Source organism: Miscanthus floridulus, chromosome 19, assembly GCF_019320115.1.
Source record: "Miscanthus floridulus cultivar M001 chromosome 19, ASM1932011v1, whole genome shotgun sequence".
In the NCBI taxonomy this organism is placed as follows: domain Eukaryota; kingdom Viridiplantae; phylum Streptophyta; class Magnoliopsida; order Poales; family Poaceae; genus Miscanthus; species Miscanthus floridulus.
The window spans coordinates 36,704,480-36,725,544 of NC_089598.1; the positions used below are offsets into that span (position 1 = coordinate 36,704,480).

General features: G+C 45.7%; 3 protein-coding genes across 4 annotated transcripts; 2 read left to right on the plus strand and 1 right to left on the minus strand.

Moving 5' to 3' along the window:
- The first annotated feature begins 5,794 nt into the window (after window positions 1-5,794).
- On the plus strand, window positions 5,795-8,293 carry LOC136525331 (uncharacterized). 2 transcript variants are annotated; one of them, XM_066518334.1, is made up of 4 exons: window positions 5,795-6,101; window positions 6,813-6,853; window positions 7,165-7,310; window positions 8,045-8,293. In XM_066518334.1, the coding sequence occupies exons 1-4, from the start codon at window positions 5,973-5,975 to the stop codon at window positions 8,080-8,082; spliced, it is 354 nt and encodes a 117-aa protein (XP_066374431.1). In that variant the 5' UTR covers window positions 5,795-5,972; the 3' UTR covers window positions 8,083-8,293. The 2 variants fall into 2 exon arrangements, with proteins under 2 accessions (XP_066374431.1, XP_066374432.1); XM_066518335.1 differs by having other exon boundaries at window positions 7,165-7,271; window positions 8,045-8,291.
- A 4,810-nt stretch (window positions 8,294-13,103) lies between these two features.
- On the plus strand, window positions 13,104-15,080 carry LOC136528318 (U-box domain-containing protein 39-like). The gene has a single exon (XM_066521266.1). It carries the CDS (start codon window positions 13,208-13,210, stop codon window positions 14,807-14,809), a length of 1,602 nt encoding a protein of 533 aa, XP_066377363.1. The 5' UTR covers window positions 13,104-13,207; the 3' UTR covers window positions 14,810-15,080.
- Window positions 15,081-15,613: 533 nt separating this feature from the next.
- On the minus strand, window positions 15,614-18,644 carry LOC136528099 (uncharacterized). Its single transcript, XM_066520997.1, has 6 exons — window positions 18,399-18,644; window positions 17,167-17,202; window positions 16,877-17,078; window positions 16,100-16,178; window positions 15,897-16,014; window positions 15,614-15,766 (listed from the first exon to the last, which is right to left on the minus strand). The coding sequence occupies exons 1-6, from the start codon at window positions 18,563-18,565 to the stop codon at window positions 15,739-15,741; spliced, it is 630 nt and encodes a 209-aa protein (XP_066377094.1). The 5' UTR covers window positions 18,566-18,644; the 3' UTR covers window positions 15,614-15,738.
- Between the last annotated feature and the right edge of the window lie 2,421 nt (window positions 18,645-21,065).

The following is a 21,065-nucleotide window of genomic DNA, read 5'->3' on the forward strand; positions in this document are numbered from 1 at the left end:
ATGTTCTACTTTCAAGCAAGAGTTGAGCAATTAGATCCATTCATTCCCTTTCATCTTCTAGTTCTTACTACGGTGCTAGATCGTAGACAAGTCGTATCGTATTACATGGTGATTCATGAACCAATGTAGCCCAGCTGGGTACCTCGAAACACACGCCCTGCTTGTACCCTAGGCACAAGCAGGACCAACCCACCACTCTCCTGTCAAGGGGTCTAGGTCCCCGTCCAAACTTGGACTCCAAGCCCCCACACTTGAGTCCCAAACTTAGTGTGGTGCTTAGACCTCCACCATCCCCACCTCTAATCAATCGGTCCGGAAAGAGACGAAAACCACAACAAGAGAGCAACGAGCCTTTCTGCTCCCATAAGCAAGTATGTGCTCTGGATAATAAGTCTGTGACCTGACTAGAATCCAATGCAACGGCCAGTCCTTAACCAACACGAACAGGGCAAACAGTGTGCTAATCCACCAGCGACTCATTCATGGGCTACCAGTGCATGGCAAGGATACAAAAGCCAAAAGTCACCGCGCCCGACGTGTGCCAATCCACCAGCGACTTGGTCCGTGCTCTGGCGCTCGCAAGCATGTTTTCGCTCTGGACACTGACGGCTGGCGCGAGGTCCTATAGCAGGAGCCGAGCGGCTCGGACAGGGCACGCCCTGCGCGGCCTGCACCTTCGGTGGCTTATCGAACGCCTTCTCGCTTTCTGGCAGACCTATATGGGAAGTGCTTCAACTATCTCTTTTCCTCCCATAGGGTGGCAACTTGCAGGCTGCCTCCACGATGCCTATGCTGCAGGGGGTTCTGGCACCTCATGCACGACTGCAAGCTGCGGTGGAGGGTGCCTCGTACTAGTTCCACCACACCTGGTGGCACTGGTGGCCGGTCACTTGCCCGTGACCGTACCTTGGGCACCTAGCCCGCATCCCACGCCAGTCTGGTGGAGTTAGCTGGAGCTATGCCTCTGTCGACTGCCGTTGTGCCTACTAGCCGAGGGCGTCGATGTCGGCGTAGGAGGAGACAGAGATGGTCGGGAGTAGGCACCACCAACTCCTCCGACGACGCTGCAGTCCACGGCGAGCCGACCAACGGGACGCGCCTTCTTGGGTTCGACCCGTTGACGCTGACCACGTGTACTCATGGCTTGCTCCCTGGTCGCGACATCATGCAGGACCCAATGATGGAGAAGTTCACAGCCTCAATCATTGCTAGTCGGATCGTCATGTGCCCTCCACCGGCTTCTACTCCGGTGGCCACCCAGCTGGTGGATGGGGCCACGACGGTGGTGACCTGCGATTGCTGTGGACAGCAGACGTCCCAGCATGCCGGCTTTGAGCTGCACACGCTACCTCCATGCTCCATTCGGTGGGCAACGGATTCCCCCTCGACGTCCACTCAACAGGGGCAGTCACAGGTTACGCCGATGTAGCTGGTGCAGAACGCCAACGTGGGTGTTGATGCACCCACGGAGGACAAAAAGGACATCCCGCTAGGCTTAGGTCCGGTCGACCTCACGTCGGATGCTGGCCTTCCCAGTACGATGCCTGGGGATACCCAGACCGTGGACCACGACGCCTCCTTCAAGCACCATCTCAAAAACTTCACCAAGAAAGTGGTGCGTAAGAGGGTCTCCCCGCTGATTCATGGGCCACCAAAGCCGCCGCCTGCAAAGGCGATGCTGCCGTGGCGGAGCAAGCGTCTAGCGGCTCAAAGCCTCTCTCTGGTGCCTGCATCCAAGCGAGGTGAGGTCCTAATCTTGCAGCGATTGGGTTTGGTCACGGGTCTATCATCGACAAGTGAATCGGCGATGAAGACCTACGAGGTGCTCTACGAGGCTGAGCCAAGCGCTTCCAACGTCGAAGCGCTGGAAGCGCTCTTCCTAGTACAGTGGGAAGGAGTCAGCTCGGCCGCAAGCAGAAGCGCAAGACCTCTTCCTAGGTTGTGCTGCCGGTCTTATCCTGGTTGTCTACCATTTGTGTAATATCAAAATTTGTTTTTGTTTGCTAGGTTGGTCCAGCCCTACGGCTGTAATCCTGTATACCTCCTAGGGTGCTCGCCAGAAACACGTTGTTTGTTTCAAACTTTTCTACCTTAATACAAAGATGCGCAAATCTTTCGTGTATTCGAGAAAAAAAAACCTTTCCTCTTAACGAAAAACGGGTTAAACACCTGATCGAGAAAAAAATCCATGTACATGGGACCAATGTGTAGCGAATGCCAATAATAAAAGAAATCCACCAGTTTCGGTGAAAGCTAGCCAATATTATGAAGATCAATATATGATGAAAACCAGTATTCGCCAAAGGTTAGTGACGGTATGAAAACCATACTAGATGGAGAACAAGATAACTTGTGTACAATGCTGCACTTGAGGAACAAACATGCTACATAATTGGTTATGTGAGAAAGGATGAGAGATACTCACAATGCTCATGTTCGTTTCGCTGAAAAGCCTAGACTGAAAAGTATTGTTCGCTAATTTGTTGTGAGAGAAAAATATTATACCGTGGCTGATAAGGCAGGCTGATAAAATGATGGATTCATGCATGTCAGAAAGGCCACTAAGGCTAAGTGAGAAAGCCGCTTGGGCGATTTTTAATCAACAACAAAAATTGTTGCAATTATTTCTGTCATATTGTCAGGCATTATAAGATGAGTAAGAAGTACTTACAAGGAATGTAAGAACCTGTAAAATGAAGATGGTTACTTTTGGGAACTTAACTGTTAGAAGTTCACACAGACGGAATTGCAACAGGCCTAAAACTAGGGATTATACTGATGTAATAATATGATGGCAGTGAACATATATAGAGATTAAGATATGTGAAGTCAAACTGTTTGTACAAAATGATTAGTAGAGCTTAAAATAAGCGAAAGTGCTCACGAGGAGATTTTCAATCTTTAAGTATGATGTTACCTCGGTTGTGTTCTGCTTCTAGATTTCTGCAATTAATGAAAATCCATTATTAAAAAAAAGAAAGTGAAAACTTTGACGAAAACACGTAGCTCTGCAGGAAGCCGGTTACTCCGATAGTCTATCAGAAACAGAGGTGGCGCTGCGAGAATACTTCGCAGAGGCACCTGACTTGCCGGAGGTACATGCTTATTGCTTACCGCAGAGCCAAATATAAACTTGCCGGAAGAAACCATTGGGAAGGCGAAGCCTTGAAGTCCGGAAAATCCAAATATCAATCGAGAAACCAATTCTGAATTTCTGATAGAGCTGATGCGGAGGATAGGCCAAAAGTTGCCCTGAAAGCGAAAAGGCTGAGCTCAGACCGAAGAAGTGAAATGAAGTGACCTTCGGTAACAGTTGGTGATAAAAAAAAAAAAAAAAGTGGCCTTTGCTGATAACACGAAAAGTCCTGAGATTCCTGAGTTAGCCTCAATATTTTCTAAAGCTAATGGGATACTAATTTAGTGTTTGTAGAAGATACGGAGCATCGTTGCTTGACACATATTTTTATCTATAGCTGATAGTATAATGCAGAGCTAGTGCCCTTCTCAACATTCAGAACCATGACCTTCAACTTCAAACAGCAGAGTAGTTCACGGCTCCTCAGTTCCAAATTATAAGTCGCTTTGACTATGTTGGTACATCCAATTTATTACGTATTTAGATATAATAATATGTCTAGGTACGTAGCAAAATGAATAAACTAAAAAAGGCAAAGTGACTTAGGTCTTGTTCGCATGTCCTTAAATCCGACTTGATCTGCTTCTTTTTTTATTCGAAACAGTATTTTCTTCTTATAAATTTCTCTAAATTTATCCAAATTCCTTCAGAATTCATCCTAACAAACAGGGCCTTATCATTTAGAACCGAGAGAGTAACGGGGCCTTATCATTTAGAACCGAGGGAGTACTCAGTACCTTCGACATGCGCCTGTCCTGCTGATGTAACGGGGCCTTATCATTTAGAACCGGTCGCGGCTCCACGGTGACCTTCGACATTGCAGCGAGTTCATATCCACCATCACCTCCATCAGCCGTAGATTGGCGGTACAGGGAAAGTAGGGAGGGGATGGTGTACAAACAACATGTTTGACTTTCACTCTGTATTTATTGTACACAATATTACAATAATGAAGGAACGTTAACATTCCGATTCTTGACTTTGACCAAATAATCAGTTTATTGGCCGGTTGGTTTCTGGGTTGATAAACTCGGCTGGTGCTAGTTTATTGTGAGAAAAAAATATTATACCATAACTGATAAGTCCTGACTGCAACCAACAAGCGAGCAGACTGAATATAGGATATGCACTGCACTGCACAGGTGTGGTACAACTGCCAAACTGTAAGCCGGTGTGCCGAAAATCTCAACTGATCATATGTTCGTCCTGAACTGAAGAAAAGTCCAGTCACTCGGTGCTCCTCCTTTTATACGCCATTCACACCTTGCATTCCCTACCCTCTGGCATAGGCAGGCTGATGAAATCCTATTAACCTTAAGAAGAAGATGACTAACGCCGTCTCGATAGCTTCATCGACGAAGTGACGCGTAAGAGGGATTCACTATTGATTCGTGAGCCTTCCAAGCACTGCTAAGTCGGTGCTGTCGTGGCGGAGCATGCGGTTGGCGACTCAGAGCCTCTCCCGAGTACCGGCTTCCAAGCGAAGTGAGGTGTTGATCATGCAACGTATGGGCTATACCAAGGGTCTATCAGCGCCATCCACGTCGGAGCTGGAGGCCTTTGACGAGTTCTTCGACGGCAACCTAACTGCGTCCAACGCCGAGGCGCTGGACACGCTCTTCCCGACCGTTGGAAAGGGCTCGTCCAGGCAGCCGCGAAGACATAAGGCCACCTCCTCGGTCGCAAAGCTACATCGGTATTGGTTGTTTCCTTCTATGTAATATCGAAACAAGAGAGCTTTTGCTAGAATGGTCCAGCTTCGGCTGTGTTAGGTCGAGCTCCTTCGACGCTCGATAGAAGCGCGTTGTACGTCTGTTTAAACTCTTCTAATTAATACAATAATATGTAAATCTTTTGCGTATTCGGAAAACTAATTAATACAATAATATGTAAATCTTTTGCGTATTCGGAAAAAACGAGAAGACGATGACTACTACTATATTATATTCTAACATATTTTTTAGATAAAGATTATATTCTACTAACATATTGACATATATATCTTGGCATAGGTACGTTTCTGCATAAATCAACTGCTAGCTCAGTGCTGTTGCGAAGGTTGGTTTGGCTGGAGGCGGACGCGAGACTTACTTCGCTATGGGGCTGCGCTGCTCCCGAACGGTAGCGACAGAGTTCAGAGACCGCTCATTGTCGTTCAGCCGCGCCTAAGATCCGTCTCGACACGATGAGATGCTTCAAGATTGATCAAGAGGGCAATATTTTATGAGCCAGCAAGAGATAAGAAGCACAAGTGCAGAATCTTTTGGTGTTGGCTACAAAAATAGAGGCTACGCTCAGCTGTTATTTTTCCACAGCAGCAGCAGCTGCTGCGTCTTGCAGAATCGCAGTTGCTGCTCAAGAGAGAAGGGGCATTATTGTAAGAGAAGAAAAGGGTGGTGTTAGCCGGGAGTGGAGAGGGAGAGAAGACAACGCAATCCTCTTTCTCATTTGCATGTAGCAGTATCCGTCATTAAAAAAAGTATAAAAGTTCACAAAAAAAATTAAAAAAATATATAAAGACCAGGGCATCATGCAGCATTGGCCGATGATGCCCCTCCAATCTCCGTCCAAACAAGATTTCTTCTTGCACGACATACACGCAATTGTTTACGTATTTGTGTTAATTTGTGAATTGTGATCACGTAGGCTGCTGATAGGCGACCCGGGGGCGGCGGACTCGTGAGGTTTAGGGTTTAGGGTGCGTCGGCGCGCGGCAGCGTCGCAGTGGAGGGCGGGCCGGTGTGCGCATCAGCGCCACGGCCACGGGACACAGCCGCACAGGGAGTCTGACATTGGGAGCCGCACAGCCGCACGGCATCGGCAAAATTTGGTACTCATGGCCGTACTGCTTCGATCTGTGGCGACGAAGATGAGGGGGATGACCGTCTCCCCCCGCGCACGACAGCCTTTTAGCTCTTCTTCCTCTGCCCCTAGCGGCTCAACGCCGCCGCCAATCAACGACAAGGTACGGGCTCTGCTCTTAACAATCTTGTATTCCGTTTCTGTCACTGTTAGACATACCTGGGAGACCGGCCGGGGATGAGGTCGAGGTTGGCGTCGCGGGGGCGAACCACCTAGGCCATCTCTCCAATACCACCACTCGATTTTACCCGTTCTCTCTCCGTTTGTCTCCTCCGCCACAGCCTTCACCGGCGTGGACTCCTGCCGCCGTCTCCGTGCTGTCTCCGGCACGGGTTGTCCAGACTCTCCCACGTACAGTACAGGATTTCTTGATGCCTTCGTTGGAGTCTTAACTTTGCAGTCATCAAATGTTTCAACTGATCGAGAAACGGAAATAATAAATAGAGATATATGTGATTAAAACGATTGTGCTCATGCTTTAGTCAACACAGATCCCTGTAGTTCAGAATCAGATATATAATAGACTGCTGTAATACTGTTCAATTTAATCCCTCTTAAGCTACCCACAAATACTGGTCAAAAACTTGGTTATCTATAACTCTGAAACATTTGTTACTCTCCGAATAGGTAGACTTGTTCATACGAAATACTTAAGATATGTTAGATTTAATAGATATATTCTAATAGAAAAACAAACCAAAGCTAAATTAGAGACTTGTCTTTATGGCTGGTGTATATTACATCTCTTTATTCAATTTCTTCCATTATATGTTGTTTGATGTGTTCTTTTCTATCATCATCATCTTTTCTTCAGAATCTCAGTCAGAACAAGAATGCTCCTGGTGAATTGCACAGGTAAGAACTTCGCTTGTTCCACTATGTGAGAATTTGAGGATATGCAATTGTATAATAAACTAAGGATTTACTGATTCACATCTCACTAAATCATGACCCCTTCACCACATGTCATCAAGACAAAAAACCACAAATCAGTTCCCACTATGGAGAGTCATATCATGAATTATTTCCAACTTTTGGACCTATAAATGTTTTATAGTAGTATCTAATAACAAAAATTCCACTTGCACTTGTGATTTTCAGTGCAAAGCCTATATACGTGAGAATTGCACCCAAAGTGTCTTATTTAACGCTGTTTGGTTCTGCAGCGTTTATCTATTTTTGGGTGAATCCGAATTGAATGCTCTTCGTAGAGAGAGGTCAATCCTGATCAAAGCTGCGGAGGACTGTCGAAGAGAACATATTCAAGCCAAAGGTGTGTTGTCCAATTCTTGTGAAGCCCAAAGCATATTAGGTATTAGTTTTATACACATTTGTTCCTTTTTCTTTTAAGTTGTGCTCACATTTCAATGTGCACACTTCATGACCTTAGAAAAACTGATTGATGCTAGATTTTAAAAAAAAACAATTGATGCTAGAGTGAATTCTTTATGATACGTGACTATGCTAACATTTTGGATCGGCCAAACTTGGGGCGATCATTTGGGTCCCCCACTTAATACTTTTGAAATGTTTTGGCTGGTCAAAGTGTTCTTAGGAAAAAAGTGGCCTCCAACCAAATAGTGGCAAAAAAAATTCATGGGAAAGACCAAAGTTTGTCTTGGTACACTGAGGCCTAGAACTACTTTCCTGTGATTGCGGTCTTGTTAAAAAGATATACTACAAGAGAAAGTAACTATAGGAGTTTTAGTTTTGGAGACCACATAGAGTCAAACTGCACCTTACAACAAGTTGAAAATTGGGAGGGAGTACTAGATTAAGAGAAACTATCAGCGAACAGAATTGACTAGATACCTTGCTATTTTACATCTTGCTATTAGGGAAGAAATTTGCAGACCACTAATGAATGGTTTGATTGTTTACTGTTTGGCTTTTTCGTCTTTTGTTACTCTTGTTTTCGGTGAAAGTTCATCCCTCCCTCCCTCACTCACTCATTTTCATTTTAGCTACTGTGCATTGGTAACATACATGTTGTTTTGCATTCTATCAGTGCAATCGCTAACTTTGATTGATCTATGCTACATCCAGGACATGGTAAGGAGAGTGATGGACAAAAAACTTCTTAGATGATTAAGATGATCCTTGAGCAATACAATAATTGAGCTGAGCGGCAGGCTCTATGGTTGTTTGTTTTTTTCTTCCAGAAAGACTAAACAATGTCATCTTCTTGGTTTTGATATTGTGACATGTTCTTTTAATTGGCATAAACTTTTAATCTAGTACTGCATTATGCTGATTTAGTGTTGGCATGAACTTTTAATCTAGTATTGTATTATGATTTGCCTGTGTTGTGTTGCTACACGTTGCTTCTACACCAATGGTGGTGTAAATTAGTGTTCTTCAGCGATGGAACATTTGCTATAGAACCTGCAACACTAATTTCTACAACAGCAGTGGCGTATAACTAATTTACACAATGAATTTGCAAGTCGAACATTTGCATTTATTTTTCTGTGCATCTTTTCCTTCCCTGAGCCATCATGCGCACTATTAAGCGGCTTCAGCCTTATTGCATCCTGAATTTATTTTTCTGTGCATCTTTTCCTTCCCTGAACCATCCTGCGCACTACATAGATGTTAAGCGGCTTCTGTTAGCTGTTCTGAACTACCCGTATGTATTGAGGATTTCTTCTTCGGTGTACAAACAACATGTTTGACCTTCACTCTGTATTTATTGTATACAACAACATTGCAAGGCTATGTTCGCTTGTCTTATAATCCGTACTTTTCAGCTTGTCTTTTCAACCGAAACAGTGTTTTTCTCTCACAACAAATCAGCCGGAACAGTATTTCAGCTTGTTTTTTCAGCGAAGCGAACGGGGAACATTAGCATCCCTATTCTTGAATTTGGCCAAACAATATAGGGGCTTGTTTGGATGCCAAAATTTTTGGCAAAGTGATATTGTAGCATTTTCGTTGTTATTTGGCAAATAGTGTCCAATCATAGTCTAATTAGGCTTAAAAGATTCGTCTCGTGGATTTCGTCTAAACTGTGTAATTAGTTTTATTTTTTATTTATATTTAATACTTCATGCATGCGTCTAAAGATTCGATGTGATGGAGAATCTCGAAAAATTTTGCAAAATGGGGTGGAACTAAACTGGCCCTAGGATATGCACTGCACAGCACAGGTGTGGTACAATTGCCAAACTTTAAGCGATGTACCGAAAATCTCAACTGATCTTATGTCGTCCTGAACTGAAGAAAAGTGCGTCACTTGTGCTCCTCCTTATATGCCATTCCCACTTTAATATTTAAAGAATCCTCTCTTTCTCAACTGCAGGTAACAGACTGTATCCGTCGTCATTAGAAAATTAAAGATCAGGGCATCAGCATCATGCAGCATTGGCCGATGCCCCTCCACAGTCCATCCAAACAAAGATTTCTTCCTGCACGACACGACATATATACGCAGTTGTTTATTCATGTTAATTAATTTGTGGTACGATCAAACAACACATTCTCAGTTCGCCCTCTCGTCACGTAGGCCGATGGGTGCCATGTGACCGGATCCACCCCTGACACCAGCGGCCGCGCGCCGGTAAGGTCACTGCTGAACAAGTCACGCGGGAAGTTGCTGCCTGCCCTGCTGGTGGCCTGGTAGGGGAGAAGTGCTGCTCCAAGAACAGCTGTTCAGAGATCTCTTTAGAATACTCTTTCCAGCTCCAATTACGCCACACAAGCCTGCAACTCATGTCACTCTCTTGCTGTGTTGAGCTACTTAACCTAGCAGGCTAGCTCTCTAACCCTGCTGCTGCACCAGGTAGCAGGTCATAGTCCTTACCATGTGTGCCTCAAATTACAAGGGAAGTTATCTTGAAAACAACAGCCAAAGTTGGGCGAGAAAATTGTTTAGCTTAGGACCAGGCTGCTGCTACCTTGTGAATGTGAACAAGTTGCTGGCTTGCATTGCAGCTGGAGCACATCACAACACAAGCCAGCTGAGTGCCTGACTGCATGCATCCCTTCTTGGTGCTTGCTGGCTGGAGATTCCTCTTTTCTTGCCTTCCAAGCTCCCAGATGGGTTATCCTATCCCCCCTGAAATAAAGCAGATTCCAGTGCGTGCTGTGCTTTCTGCTTTGCTTGTCTGAACAAAAATCTTAGCCTTGCTACTTGCTTTGCCCTGGCAAAGCCTTGGCATGCTCCTCATTTGATTATTCTGTCTGGAAAGTTTAATTATTTTTTCAGACAGATTTTTCTTTCGACAAAAGTTTAGAATAACTTTTGATCCGTCGACAGTACAGTGTGGCCAAAAAGAGATGGGCAAAAGGAAAAGCTCGTCTAAAATCTTGTGAGAATTGTTTGACCCGTAGGGATTAGGGAATGGGAATTAGGGATGGATGGATGGAAGATGGATCATTATTCTCTCTCTCAGGGAGCTCCACGAGAGCTGCTTGCAACTGTCAGCAAATTCCGTGGTGATGACAAGGACACAAAGCACTTTGTTGATTAAAATACGATTAAAGGACTGGAATCAACTGTTATTAGGGTTTCGGGGTCCACAGCCCTCGCGCGGAATAGTCGAGGTTTCCCGTTATTATCAAGAGCAAAATGAAATACGTATTTGAAATCAAAGTCAAACCACGAACTTTGCATGCATATTGGATAATTACATATACGTATCATATTAGGCTTATTATACCACACAAAAAAGTTTAAACTTACTCCGACAGTACCATGCATGTATTTCGAAATCCAAATTTTGTTATCTTTGACCAGCAAAATGACAAGTTTATTCTGCAAAAAATGGTTACATTGGAATTGTATTTACAAGTATTTTTTACTAATTAAACTTTTGTTGCCATAAATTATATATTATAAGAGAAATTAGTGGTTAAAATGTATTCTTGAAAACTGCAACAATGTTAAATTGCACCAAATTTTTTGAGACGGATGGAGTACAACTCAACTTGTATGCGGAAAAAAAAAGGTAGAATCCCTTGGGTAACTTCATTAGTTTGGAGAGTAGATCAAGCCTAATTTTTGTTTAGGGCCAGCATGGAAAAAGTGGATTTTTTTTGTTTTGAGGGGGGGAAAAGTGGATTATTGGAGCGAGGAAAACAAATTTCAACCTTCAATAGATTAAACTGGTGAGTCTCGAAGTATTTAAAAAAACAAATACATACCTATATGATTTTCATGTTCCAAACTGAATATTTGAAATCAATATTGATAATCAAAACTATAAAAAAAATTGATTAGGTGTTCTCTCGCAACTGCAGGACCGACCGAGTTGTAGCTTCTCGCCGCGCCAGGCGCTCGTGCTGCCTACGCGCCGAATTGGTTACCAGTTCCCTCCATGCAAGAGTATGCGACTGAGCCTCATCATCTCATTTGAATTCAGAAGTCTCGTCAACCTGAAGACAAGGACAAAGCTCCCATCCCAAGAAAAAGAAGAGGCAGCGTAGGACAAACAAACGTGTCTGATTGTAATTTTGTAGTACAGTACGTGTTCCTACGACTACAAGGCCACAGCACATTTGTACACTCGCGATTGCGGCGGTATATCTGTGCAGTGATTTTGCAAACATGTGATCTACTCCGTTAAACTACCGGAAATGCTGGATCAGGGCGTCTGCCCCGGACGCCTTTATTGCCCGTCTGCCGCAACGGTATGAATGACCAAACTATCCTAGATGCCTCCTCCGGTTGGCTGTTTGATAAAAAAAGGTCCTGCTATCTTCTTCACCGACGAGTCTCTATAAACATCATTCTCCAATCCCGACTCGCTGCCGAATTCTAATTTCGTGCTCCACCGTGACTGTGCTCCCGCGACTCTCTCGACCTCCATCTCCACCACACCTGAGCACCGCCGGCCGCCTTCCTCCCTCTCCACCGCAATTCACCGACCATCGCGCGCCTTTTGTTCGTCGCGCCTGCCCGACCGCTTCCATCCCTCTCCGACGGCACCTCGGGCCGGAGTGACGACTAATCAGCCTCCTGCCTCTCTTCCTCTCCACAGAGTTCGGTCCGCATCCTCCCGCGGCGATGGCATCCAGCGATGCGGACGAGATCGGGCAGGGGGCAGGGCTGCCCTCCTGTGTTGGCGCTGGTGGTGCAGTCGTGCACCTCCGGTCGGTCCCCACCGACCCAAGGGCACCCAACCCACGAAGCGCGGCCCGTGCTGGTGGTGCTCATGTGCTGCCGCATGGCGCTTGGCTCCCACTCCGAGGCCGGAATCAACCGGCCCTGGCCTCTCCCTTCCCCCTACTGTTGCAAATGTATGTTTTTCAAGCGTTTCAGATGTTATCAGAGGTATGTTGCAAGTGTTTTATATGGATGTTGCAAAAAGTAGATCGGGATGTTGCAAGTGTTTCAGAGACATGTTGCAAGTGCTTTAGAGGCATGTTGCAAGCATTTGTTCAAAATATTTCATTTGTGTTCAGACGTATGTTGCAAGCGTTTTTTATTTGGATGTTGCATATGTTTCACACACTATGTTGCAAAAGTATGTTCGAAATGCTTCACCTGTTTAGTAGTATGTTGCAATAAGTGGTTTTGATGTTACCAGTTGCAAAGTGTTTTATCTGGAATATTACATATGTTGTAAGTATTTCTGTTTCAGAGATATATTTCACAGAGTCATAGGGGTAGGGGCCCGCTGCTAGGAAAAGGGGAGCAGCGAGCCTGGGGCCATCAGATGGTGCGTACGGGTGCGCCTGGGTTTCCTATGGACGTGCTCATCCTCATTCGGGCTCCCAGATCCCGCCTACGTGGAGAGAGGAGGGGGTCCACGGGAAGGAGGTGGCGGAAGCAAGCCCGGGAGCTCGTGCGGGCAGGGGCGAGGCGAACGGGAGCAGGATACGAGTGCGGGTTAAAGCGAGGCAAACGGGGACCTGAGTACGTGTGCAGCAGCAATACTGCACAGCGGCAGACGCGGACGTGCGGCCTGGGATAGCGCTCATCTGCTCCGGACGTTTCCGGACGCTATATTTCGATTATCGTGAAGAAAAACTGGTGACCAAATTTATCCGTGGCCCAGCAAGCCGGCAAGACGGCTCTGTAAAAAAAAGTCTCCGGTTCCCAATAGCGCGTCCGGAAGAAGCGATGGCGAGTAGCGACTACGCGCGATTCGCTTGCCTATCCCGCTCTGAGGAGCCGTCACTAAAAACCCACGACTCCATCGCAACTGCCAACGCAAGCAGCAGCAGCGACCGCGGAGGGTGGAGACGCTCTCTCGCCAATCGCCCATGGCCACGGGCACCGGCCGACCGTGGTGGGCGCCGCCACCGCCGTCCGCGGCGGCTCCCTTCGCCCCGCGGTTCCCCTCCCCGCCGTCGTCGTTCACGGCCGACCCGCCGGCGGAGTTCCTCTGCCCGATCTCCGGCACGCTGATGGCGGACCCAGTCGTCGCGCCGCCGGGCCAGACCTTCGAGCGCGCCTGCATCCAGGCCTGCGCCGCACTCGCCTTCTCCCCGCCCGCCGTCGCCGCCGACCTCTCCGGGTCCCACTCCTCCTCCTCCTCCCCGCTCGTGCTCGTCCCCAACGTCGCACTCCGCACCGCTATCCTCAACTGGTGCGACCGCCTCGCGCTGCCGCACCCGGCGCCGCTGTCGCCGGACACCGCCCATGACATCGTGCGCCGCCTCATGCCGCCGCCGCAGCGGCAGGAGCAGCAGCGGAGCTCGCTGGCGCAGCCGCAGCGCCCGCAGACGCAGGTCGCCTCGTCGGTTCGGGTGAGGAGACCCAGCGTCGTCGTCGACGGTTCCGCGCAGGCGCAGGAGCCGAGCACCAGCCAGAGGGGTGACGCTCTGGAGGAGGAGATCATGGCCGCGCTCGGGACGGACGGCGGCGCCACCCCCGCGGAGCAGGCGTCGGCGATGGCCTTGCTGCGGCAGGCGACGCGGGAGAACCAGGAGGTAAGGCGGCAGCTCTGCACGCCACGCCTCCTCGCCGCGCTGCGCCCCATGCTGCTGTCGCCCGACGCCGACGTCCAGGTCAACGCGGCGGCGGCGGTGGTCAACCTGTCGCTGGAGCCCGAGAACAAGGTGCGGATCGTGCGGTCCGGGGCGGTGTCCCCGCTCGTGGACGTGCTCCGCGGCGGCCACCCGGAGGCGCGCGACCACGCCGCGGGCGCCATGTACAGCCTCGCCGTGGAGGACGAGAACCGCGCCGCCATTGGCGTGCTCGGCGCCATCCCACCGCTGTTGGAGCTGTTCGCGGGCACCGCCGGCGCCGCGGGGCACCGCGCGCGGCGCGAGGCCGGGATGGCGCTGTACCACGTTTCCCTCTCCGGAATGAACCCGTCCAAGATCGCGCGCGCGCCGGGCGCGGTGCGGACGCTGCTGGCCGCCGTGGAGGCGCGGGACCGCGCGAATGAGGGCGATGCCGCCGCGCTCCGGAGGCTCGCCGTCATGGTCCTGGCCAACCTCGCGGGCTGCCCCGACGGGCGCGCCGCGCTGATGGACGGCGGCGCCGTGGCCGCGGTCGTCAGGTTGATGCGCAACGGCTCCGCGGCTCCCGGGAGCGCGGAGCAGGAGTACTGCATATCCACGCTGTACGGGATGAGCCGTGGCAGCATGAGGTTCCGCGGGCTCGCGCGCGCCGCGGGGGTCGAGGCCGCGCTGCAGCCGGTGGCCGAGGGCGACGGCGGCGTGGGGCGAGACCTGGCGCGGCGCACGCTGCGGGCTATGCGCGGCGAGGACGACGAGGCACCTGTCACGGCGACCGGACTACTCGGACGGCAGTGGGACGACGGCAGCGTCGTGTCGGAGGGGCTTGTCTCCATCCGGCGGCCGCCGCACCGGAGCAATTACGCCGGGCCGTCCGGGTCAAACACAACCCAGTTCTGATTGAAAAAACAAAGTCAAAGTCTTCGTTTTCTGCACGCTGTTCTGCCGTCTCCATTCAAGTCTTTGGAACTGTATTTGGCTACCATAGCAGAAAAATATTGCAAGGTCCTTCTTGTCTTGTATAAACTGTAAGGTTGATTCTTTTGTTTGAATTGAAATGTAACTTTATTGGATTTGTGCAGTGCTTTTTGGCTCAATTACTAAAACTGTAATTGAGATCAGGGAAAGGGAATTGTGCTGGATTTGTGATATTAATATCAAGTTGACCAAATGCAAATTTAACCCTTATTTGGAACACGAGTAACTTCCTCGATTCAAGCAGCAACAAGACTGGTTCCTATGAAATCTATGTTCCTTCCACTACTTTTGTGGTTCACAGATGCTGAAGGACCTTACAGACGTGCATAGCCCAGCTGTGTGTCAGGAACAAATATTTGGCATGACATTTTGCATTGACAAGAGTCTGTTTCGACTCAGAAGGCTCAATGATTAAGTTGATTCCATCACTTGAAATGTTGATCTATTGCCCATGACCTCAACCAGATCTGAAGTCAACTCTTGCTATGTTTCCACTAGTAGAGACAATAAAATTTCCTTGCTTGCAAGAAAATATAAAGAAGCACAAGGACAGCGTTACAATATGTGCATCAACACGCTTGTGACCATGGAAAAGACCCATCCTGTCGAGTCCAATGCCATTTGATTACTCAGATCTTGGAAGCTAAGTTGCAGACCAATAATGCATAGCGCACACAATGACACAAAGACTTCTTTTTTTTTGTCAAGTAACTGCTCACGAAGATGTGATGAACAACAATATCAACAACTATAACACTAAAAGTTTATTCTGTTACAATATGTGCAATATGGATTTCATTTTTAAGAAGAGCATACACAGACGACATATTGATCCTCGAAGCATTCTTCGCTTATGAGGACATCACTGAGCCCTGATTCCTGAATAAATTCAAAGCATGTTAAATAAAATGGTTCTGCAGCAATGCAGAACTACGGATTGACAAAAATCTCTCTTTGTATAGAGCAGATGCACAGTAGGCTCATATTTTTAAGATTTTTGCATGCTCACCTTCCGAATTCAAGGTATTGGGAGGGGGATATCGGTTTAGGACCCCCAAACCAATCAATCAAGAATATGTTTTCGATTTCCAATTTGAAGATTTTGAAATGATGATTCTTTGGCCAATCTATCAAACAATAACATATGGTTATTTGGATAACACATGGTAGATAACCTCTCTGCATGCTGCATGATTAGAAGTATGAATTTACCCTTCATTTCAGGATGTTTGGTGAAAAGTGCTAACTTGGCCAAATCTGCTTCAGATGACTGAAGATCAACCATCTTCAACTGCAAAAATAGCAAATGCCACTTCATATAACAACTTCTTATATGAGAGAAAAAAAGAGTACAGCATGGTGGCATCCACAATACATAATAGTTCGTAAATCATGTGCTATATACTTATATTCAACCTATGCCAATTGTGGGAGAGGACTAAAAGAAGGGATTTCATCCTCTGCTGAATGGTATTTTATTAAATCTCACATGTTATGACAAAAAATTACTCTTTTCTAGTATTTCGTCATAAGAGATAATTTAAGAGGACACAGCCTCAAATACATGTTGTTTGTCATGATTGCGGAAATTAATACCACCGAGTTCTCGTGACAATTATAATTTATAAGAGTTTGCTACTTCCATGTGGTTGCGATGGGATTTCCCTTCTTTTTGTTGGAAACTCCATGATCCAGTCAAAAAGTTTATTTATTAGAAATACAAAAGGCATTACCATTACTAGCATGAAATGGGAACACATATGCATCTATAGGTATACAACTCATAGCCCAAATAGTGACAAGTTTAAGCCCATCAGGAAGTATTCATTTTATAGAAACATCACTTGTGAAATTTATAGATAGAAAACCAGTTCAAGCCCAAATAGATCACTGTCAGTTAAATGATTCAATCACAACTAAACAAACAGGCTAAATGGATATAAACAGCAAGTCAACGGTCATCTTATCATGGCTGTAATTTTTTAATACCTTTCCATTAAGAGTAAGTTTTGCACAAGTGGGGCTTTCAGGATCTTTTTTCCCACATGTCCCCAGAGGGAACTCACTAAGGGTAAAGGAGGTCCTTTCATCCTCCAGTGCATCTCTTGCAGTAGGATCCAGAGTTGTCAGATAAAAGTAGGGGATTCCACTGCCCTCGCCGGGAACTCCATCACTATATGAAACTACATTGCTATATGTAAAAGAAGCAATGAATCAAGTTCATCAGTCAGAAAAGTGTATATGCCAGCTGTTTGCAGCAGTGAGACAAGAAGGAATACCCAAATGGAGCTCCACTTAAGTCACTTGATATTGTGCTGCAAATGAAATATTCAAGTATTGATCAGTAACCAACCAAACGGAAATTGATCTACAATAACCTGAGAAAGGAACAGAATTGAATATATTTACTGAATTCAATTCTGCAATTCACTGGTAATATGTTCACTAGTAAACTGAACTTATTGACTTGATGCCTCGTGAATACAGTGTACTTTTAAGTCTTGAAGAGTCTGTCTCTGTACATTTCGCGTATCAGGGTAGTGACTTCTCCCGAATCAGTCTTAAATTTTGGGCATGTATCATTAGCGGAATCAATTTGGATGCCTGGTGTGCTAGGCACAACCAAAATGCCACTACATCAGCAGGAAGCAGTTCTATATTTTTCACATTATTAGTTGGGAGCAGTTCTTTATTTCAACATTCAGCCAACTATCACCAGCCAATTAGCATGTGGAGCCTCTTGTCAATATCAGGAACCATCATTGTTTCACCATTGGGTCCAACTTGGAAGCAAGCAGCAGTCAAAAGCAGTAAGCTGAGACGATTAACTCCTAAATTTTCAACTATTGATTTCACTGCACTTCCAAATTTTATTACGAAACCACCTAGAAATTGAAGCTTTATATGTACGGTTCAGATTTCAGAAAAAGTGTTGAACCTTCGAAGATGAACAAGGACATTGTACTTTTAGACAGAATATAAGGTCAAACTGTAATTTTACTTAGACCTTAGTCTTTTTACTCTCATGCTCAGTCAAGTCATGGGAGACTAAAATCATGTGACATTTAAGCTATGTATTATACGATTGAACTTGTATATGCATGATTTATATTTCACCGTTTAAGTAATGAATTGAATGAGTGTGGTTTGTTCGACCCGTGTGCTTTGTGCGCACCTGTAGCCAAATTTCTAGCTCCGCCACTGGCATCTACACAGGCAACACAGCGCCCCAAACTACAAAAGCAAGAAGTTCGTATGCAATCACAAAAATTTCTCGAAGCTACAAAGCCTCAAGCAATTTCTAGCCACTCTCAGCACTTATCTCCACTCATCGATTCCAAATTTGAAATCGACAATTTTCTACTGACGCCGGCAGTTGCCCGATTCGATCGAACCAACAAGTGCTGCTGACCCCCTAAGAAGGACACCTGTTGCTAAGGAACTAGCTCCGGCACCAAATCGCGGGGGCAAGAGCACGGGAAGAAGGGTTTCGGGATGAACTGGAGGGAACCTGAGGACACCCCACGTGTTCTGGGCGGCGAGCCACCTCGCGGTGGCGGTGGCCTCGGAGGGGGAGGGCTTGCCAGCGAAGATCGGTCGGGCAGCAGCGGCAGGCGCCGATGACCGGACGACGATGAGGAAGGCGGCGGCGAAGGCGAGGTGAGCAGGGGAAAGCATGGCGATTTCTTGGTTTGGCTGTTAGCTACAGCTAGCTAATCGTGCTGGTGTGGGAGTCGATCGGTGCCTCGGTATTTTGTAGCGAATTTTCCTCTGCTAGATGTGGATAGGGTCGGAGGAGCCAGTCGCAGTCACAAGGTTAAAATGGGATTGAGGATAGTTCAGGCTTACTGTGATTATTATGACAATTAAACCGAAGAAACGACCGTACTGATGGAGACCGAGCCGACTACTAATTCGGTAATCGGATTTAACTAACCAAAACTATTTCAGGTAATTCGGTCTTAGGCATCGGATATCTTAAGTAACCTGAATAATCGAAATAGTCGTTATTTGTTTTGAATTATTGTTTATAAGTATTGTGTTTGAATCTTAAACGATTGAATGTTTATGTTTAATTGTAACAGCTATATTGGTACTTTGTGTTATATGTCATTTACATTTATCTTGTGATATTTTTAATGTTAAGGCATGCTTTGAGATAGAAAATTGGTGGTAAAATTTACTGGCAAAACATATCCTAAAACTATCATGTTAGTTCGGTCTAGACACAAGATCAAACCAAAATAACCAAAATGAATTACTCGATTTTCAGTATTATTTTGCGATGTATTTTGTTCTTCATTTTATATGACTGAAACCTTAGAAAACCAAAAGACTGAACGTAATTCTTCATGACCAAACACACATGGGCTTCGAAAGAGATAGAACACCTAGAGCATCTCCGTCAAATTGACTAAAAGAGATCATCTTTTCCTATATCCAGTGATAAAGGAGATTTGGCGAAAAAAATAACCTCGAACAGATCTTCTTATTTTTTTCGTTTGAGAAAAACAACCCCTCAACAACTTAAAAAAGGGAGAGAAACATGTCATCTTTTCATTTCCACGCGCAAAAAATCAAGTTTGCTGCTATGTTGGGGCGCCATGATAGCCCGCCATGCCAGGCCTAGCCGTGCCAAAAAGCAAGCACTGTCGGGGCGCCCTGGCATCCACTGTGCCGAGCAAGCAAGCCCCGGGTGGGCCTCGCTGTTGCACCGGGCGGCCGAGAGAGCAGAAAGGGAGAGGAAAGAGAGAAGGGAAAGAAGAAAAAAAGATATTTTTAAGCATTGATATGTGAATCTAATATAATAAAGAGGAAGAGTTTTCTCGGTCTGCTATAGCCTTCTGTTTTCTCAATCTCTTATAGCAATTTATAAGAGAAAGAGGAAAAAGAATTTAACAAAGACACTCTTAGTTTTAATTTTATATGTGAGTAGATTAAGTGCTATTTTAAAAAGAGGATAAAATATACTTTTCCTTTAGTTACAAAAGTAGAACATTGGTTTATAGGATTAAAAAACCAAATAGTGATTACTTTTCTTATGTGAAAACAAGAAGGGAAAAAATAAAAGGAGAAAAAAAAACAAGAAAACTCCTAGCTCCTCCCAAAAAAATAATACAATTCTAAGTGTATTCTTAATTAAGGTGCCTAAAGTTTAACTATATATATATATATATATATATATATATATATATATATATATATATATATATATATATATATATATATATATTAATATTTATAACGCCAAATAAGTATATTAATTATGAAAGTAATCTAATAGTTTTTATTTAGCAGCATAAATATTATTAATTTTTATATAAATTTAGTCAAACTTGATATATATTTACTTAACACATAGTACTACTCTCTCTGATTTCCTAAAGGATGTCGTTTTGAGATTGTCTTAAGTTAAATATTTTAAACTTTAACTAAAAATAAATTCTTTTGAGTTAAGTTTGAAAATATAAAAGTGACGTAAGTAGATTCATCTTGAAATGTAGTTTTCATAAAAGTATATATTGACTATATTTTGTAAATATTTTATAGCAGAAAATAACAATCAAAGTTGTTTTTTTTAGATGACGTCGCACGACATACTTTATGAAACCGTGGGAGTATCCCATTTTAGAATTGTAATTTCTTACCGGAGGGAGTACGTGGATTCTGAGTCCGAGGGACAACGACCGCGGTTGGCTCCGAGCTGGATTGAGGGAATGGGATGCTCCGGAGCCGGCTGCTGCTAACGGTGGAAAAAGTTTTATTTGTTTTTAATAAAATTATTGAAAACAGTTAAAGATAATAAATTTGCTTCTATTCTTTGTTTTAAAGTTGAAATTATCATAAATTTGAAAACGTGATTTATTAGGAATGGTCGGAGATGCTTTTATATACGTACCAATTTTTACGGGCTTTCAGACGTCAGGATAGACATCCATGTCCGGACATCGGTGCCTGCTGCTCCATTCACGCACGTCTGTGCGCACGTAGGAGCCCGTGCCCCCCCCCCCCTCCGTGCCTCACCGTCCGGACACCCGAGCCCCATCCCGCTTCTCGCCTGCACTCCCTCCCCTTTCCGCACGCGCATGCCACGTGGGGGCCGCCTGCGCCCTTCCCATCCGCTTCTAGCGTAAGTTTCTCTTACTGCCTCGAACGTCACCAGCATCGGACAGAGGAG